At 39.1% G+C, this 5,156-nt stretch overlaps 1 protein-coding gene across 1 annotated transcript; it reads right to left on the bottom strand.

Moving 5' to 3' along the window:
• Positions 1-1,144: 1,144 nt before the first annotated feature.
• On the bottom strand, positions 1,145-4,320 carry LOC103336814 (disease resistance protein RPM1-like). Its single transcript, XM_008239916.3, has one exon. It carries the CDS (start codon positions 4,180-4,182, stop codon positions 1,369-1,371), a length of 2,814 nt encoding a protein of 937 aa, XP_008238138.2. The 5' UTR covers positions 4,183-4,320; the 3' UTR covers positions 1,145-1,368.
• Between the last annotated feature and the right edge of the window lie 836 nt (positions 4,321-5,156).

The following is a 5,156-nucleotide window of genomic DNA, read 5'->3' as shown; positions in this document are numbered from 1 at the left end:
ATAAACTTGGGATTTGACAAAAGTCGGAATTTCTAAATTGACATGAACCAATTCATGTATTTGGATAAAGAAAACATAGAAATTTAGAAATTCCGCGTGGGAAAAAAAATGGAATTTGGAGGTCATAAATCCCAACTTTAAATTCTATCTAAAAGTTATCATTTCTAAAATTCCAAAAGAAATTGAGTTTATAAAAAAAGATAACTTTACAAATAAATGTTAAATTCCGTTATCCAAACAAAAAACTTTACAAATTCTAGAACATTAATTTTCATCATTAATGAATTCCCTTGTACTTTTAATTTCCTCATCCAAACACATTGTAAATGACAGGATAATATCAAGGAGATTTGATGGAAATCGGATCCTTGATTTGGGGAGATATTCCTGTAAATCAAAGATATGACTAATTATATTTATGAGAGTTTTGGTAATTACAGTGGCTCAATGTATGTGTAATGATGGTTTGGTGAATAGCAAGGAGAGGTAAAAATCAACAACCAACATTTCTCCAAGTTCTTTTAAGCTGAAAAATGGTGATAGAAATGAAAGGGCTAATTTTCACTTGTTTAAAATTGATTCAATGTTTTCAGTTTTCAAAAAAGCAGTGAATGAAGATGGTTATCAGATGGGAGCCTATAAGAATATGTTTATGTTTGTAGGATGAATGGAGTTTCACTAAAACACCCAAGTCTAATCAGCCTAGTCTTATGAAATTATAGAATAAACCCATAGGCACTATTGCATAAACATATAAACACACTGCCAAAGACTTGCTGGGTACAGTTTCATTACACATCTCTTGGCATCTTTTTCTCAAAACCCATTTTATTTGAAACACATTTTCTTCAAAAAGTTGACTTTGGGGTTGATTACACTTGCAGAAGAAAAAGGTACAAATAAAACGTGTTTATGAAAATGTTTAAATACCAGACATGCTGAAGAATGGAGAGGACAGTAGCTCAATAAGATGGTTCTAGCTAGGAAATCAACAACCAACATTTCTTTCTTTTAAGCTGAAAAATTGATAGAAATGAAAGGGCTAAGTTTCAAGCAGAAGCAGAATGAAGAACAGATCTATAAATTTGTATAAGTTTTTTACCCAACAGAGACAAATTGAACAAAACAAATAAAACACCTGAAATTCTAATAATCGAATCTTACAGAAATTAAGTAGCATAAATTGACAGCATAAGATTTACACAATAATGACCCAAGGCATCACCAACCAACACCATAGACTCTTGTGTACAAACCAGCTTTCTACATTATGAAACACTTTTTTATTCTTTGGTCGAAAGCATTAAGAAACACTTGAACCAAGGGAAGGGAGACTATTCACTATTTACAGTTACAAGAGTTTGAAGGCTATTTACAACAGAAGTGGGACTTTTGTGCCTCGCTCAAGCCCTCTAAGGAGTAGACCTTCCACTCCCACTCTCTCCAACAGGTGATATAAACTTCTGGGATGTGTTCAACTTTCCAATAATCATTTCCTTGTTCATGTGGAAGTAGTGTCCTGATTAATTTTTCTGGCATGTCAGAAAATTTCAGCACCTTAAGTGTGATGAGATGTTCAATGCCTGATGGGACCTTCTCCAATGATTTACAGCGCTTGATACTTAACTGTTCAATACAAGGCATTGTTCCCGCTTCCACCCGTATGCATCTGAGTTCATCAGATTTATCGAGACCTAGATGCTTGAGCTTCTTAAATCCTCCAGCTCCAAAGCACAGTGTGTCTCCTTCAAACACCTCAGATAGTTCAAGATGTACTAGATTGGGCAAATACTGAAGGAATACAAGTGGATCATCCTTTAACCTACTCCATTTCAAATATAATTTTATGAGGCTATGAAGAGAAGGTATCCAGTGAGGTAATGTCTCCAGTCGTCCACGCAAGTAGAGCCGCTGAAGCAGTAGAGGAGGAGAAGAAAGGTACTCCAAATCAATGATCTCGTCCTCTTCTACTGAAGTTATGGACAATGAGCAAATTTTCGTCAGTTTTTCAATGGATGAACAGAAAGCCTTACCATATTCTTTCCTCATCTTAACAATGCCTAACCTTCTCAACTGAACTAGTTTCCCCAGCTCTATTAATATGGCACCACCATCTTGGTTCCCCTCTATGAAACAGAGCTTTTGAAGGGATGTCAAAGCCCCAATTTTTCCTAGCACCTTAAAACCATATTTTGAGTGAAAATTTTCATGAGGAACAAACTCATAACGATATACCAGGAGATGGCGCAGATGTTGGAGTTTGAGGATTTCAACTGGAAGTTCAGTAACCCGAGAATTTTTCAGATCCAAAGTCTCTAGGTTTTGAAGCTTCCCTATCCAGGTCGGAACAGTTTTTACCCTGGTATCTCTCAAGCTCAGATATTTTAGAAAGAAAAGGTTGACAACTTCAGCTGGGAAAACATTTAAAGGTGTACTTTGCAAATCTAACACATTAAGCAGTGTAAAGCCTGTGGGGAAGAACCTCTGCAGTGATGGCTTCTCAGCAACTCTGAACATAAAGAGGGAACGCAGTTGAGAAGCAGACCTGTATTGCTGTACATATTGTAGTGTGTTATGTATTGACAGGCGCCGGACCTTGTCTGGCCATGGCATATTGTACTCTTTAGCAATTGTGGCAAAGTTCTGATCTCTTGTCTTGGAGGTGATAATTTCGCGCAAAAGGTCATGAATACGAAACTTTTGGACCCTTCCATCAGGTGTTGTCTCCGCTGCTTGAATCATGCTTCTATTCAATAGTTCATTGAGGTAGTCCTCTGCAACATCTTCCAATGTCTTGCTTTCCTTTGTTTCGATAAATCCCTCCGCTATCCATAATCGAATAAGTCTCATATGCTTGATTTGATGATCCTCAGGAAAGATGCTGAGGTACAGGAAACAAGACTTGAGATAGTATGGCAGATCATTAAAACTGAGCGAGAGAACTTTTTTCAAGTCCTTGAGCTTGTCATTGCCTTCAATTTGACCCCCAAGGCAATGGCCAACCATATCCCACTCATCAATCCTGCGTTTGTCTTTGGTAGCCAAAACGCCACTGATTGCCACAATTGCAAGCGGCAGTCCCTCGCACTTTCTTAAAATATAATTGCAGACTTCCTCTAAGTGAGGAGGACAGGAGTTCCCCTGAAATGTCTTCTTGCACAGAAGCTCCCAAGCGTCTGTTAGGGGCAAGGGCTCCAAGTTATAGACTTTACCTCTGGATTCTACGCAGGTTGTAGAGGCTACATCCGCATTTCGTGTAGTAAGTATGACTCTGCTGCCACAAGTATTGTTAGGCAATGCATATTTCAAGGCATCCCATCCGCACAAGTGCCATACGTCGTCTAGAACAACAAGATACCTCCTTTTCTGCAGGACCTCCTTGATTACTGTTTTAAGCAGGTTGGTGCTCATGTTATTGATTCCTTGTGGAACTGGTATTCGAATTGCTTGGTGGAGTTGTTCAATCATGTGCTTGAGGATTTCCCCAAGTTTGAAAGACTGAGTGACAGTGATCCAAGCACGAACTTTGAAATGCTTCTTCACTTGTGCAGCATCATAGACTTGCTTGGCCAAGGTAGTCTTCCCCATGCCTCCCATTCCAGCCACAGAAACTACTTCGCGTCCAGAAGAACCCTTGACAAGCCACCCAACCATCTGCTTTATAGGCTCATCGATGCCGACTATATCACTTCTCTCCAAAAGTAGAGCATCTCCTCCTCCTCCATGTGTCTCCCACCATTTACCTGCTACTTCACTTGTACAGAATTTATGGCTCAGTCTCTTATGAACATCAGAGATTTTTCTGATCCTCATGTTTATGCCTTGTAATTGAGAAGCGATGCGGTATCGAGCTTTTGTGTTCTTAATACAGCAAGAGAGCCTTCGGATTGAACCATACAATAATCCCTGCTCCTCCGTCCCATGATCATGTGCCTGAAGAATTGTAAATTCATCAAGAACATCTTCACTGTCATGAGCAATGTCTCTTACTTGCTTAACCCACACTTTGACTTCCTCATCACTCTCTTCAAATGCATCAGCAATTCTCAGAAAAGCTGTCATGCGCTCTAACTCTCCTCTCAGATACACAATCTCTTCCCTCACCCCTCTCAAGAGTTGCAAGTCATTTTCGAAAAGGGAGGTGAGCTTGTCTAGCAGAAACTTTACTGCACTCTCAGCCATTAATTCTCTCTCTACTAATTGTATCTGTGGTTACCCTTTCTTCCTCAACTGATTTTCATCTTGAGTTCCAATCCAAGTTGGTATACACACACACACACACACACATATATATATTATATTATATTAGATACCAAGTTGAAGAAGTAACAGTGAAGGGTTGCATGGAATATTCACAGAAATTTGAAGGGTTGTATCTGTGTAATTTTCCACCCACGCTGAAGAACAGTGACTGAATGGATTTTAAATTCTCAATTGGAAAGTAATTGGATTGTTCTTTCCAAGTCAGACTTTTAGAAAGTATTTGATACAACATTGTTATACCCCTTCAAAGAAATCCAACTTTCCAAGAAATTGACTTGTTATTGCATGCCATCGGATGGCTAGCAATAAGCTTTAGATGTCCTTTTCTTTTTTCCTTTTCTTCTCTTTTTGGTCAAATAGGTTGCATGCTCACAGAAGCAAAGTAACCTTCACATTGAGTGTGACAGGTTCATGCTCATGCTAAAGTTTCCTCTAAACGAATGGAAAGCTATTGAGACCAGGCCACCTAGGTCATTGATTCACTTTCCTGGAAAGTCTTATAAAAACGAATGCTCTTTTGAACCTATTTAGCGACTGAAAATTTTAATATTTATCCAACAATAAAATAAATATAATTTAGTAAGTTCATATGTCACTGACCATTGAACTGGATTATGCTATTCCATTGCTTCCTTCGTTTTCAGCTCAGTTTCACAGATTTTTGGCAAGTTGAAAGCTTTGTAGGTTCTGTGTGTCTTTTTTCACGAAAACCTAGTAAATGAAGTTGTTTGAGCTTCAATAAGGCGGATCACAGAAGGACACACGGGGCAGCTTGACCCATTGAACCCCCGAAATCCTCCATGGAAGCTCCAATCTTGACCCTTTGGAGCGTTGGTGGCCGACCCCGCAGTGCCCACCAAGTGTTCGCTGAAATGTCCCATAGAGAGGGGCCT

Source organism: Prunus mume, linkage group LG7, assembly GCF_029339155.1.
Source record: "Prunus mume cultivar Tortuosa linkage group LG7, ASM2933915v1, whole genome shotgun sequence".
NCBI classification, from domain to species: Eukaryota; Viridiplantae; Streptophyta; class Magnoliopsida; order Rosales; family Rosaceae; genus Prunus; species Prunus mume.
Note: the sequence above shows the minus strand (reverse complement) of the source record. Positions and strands in the feature narration are given on the sequence as shown.

Excerpts from the sequence above, each read along its gene's own strand:
- LOC103336814 (XM_008239916.3), bottom strand. The coding sequence starts at position 4,182 with ATGGCTGAGAGTGCAGTAAAGTTTCTGCTAGACAAGCTCACCTCCCTT.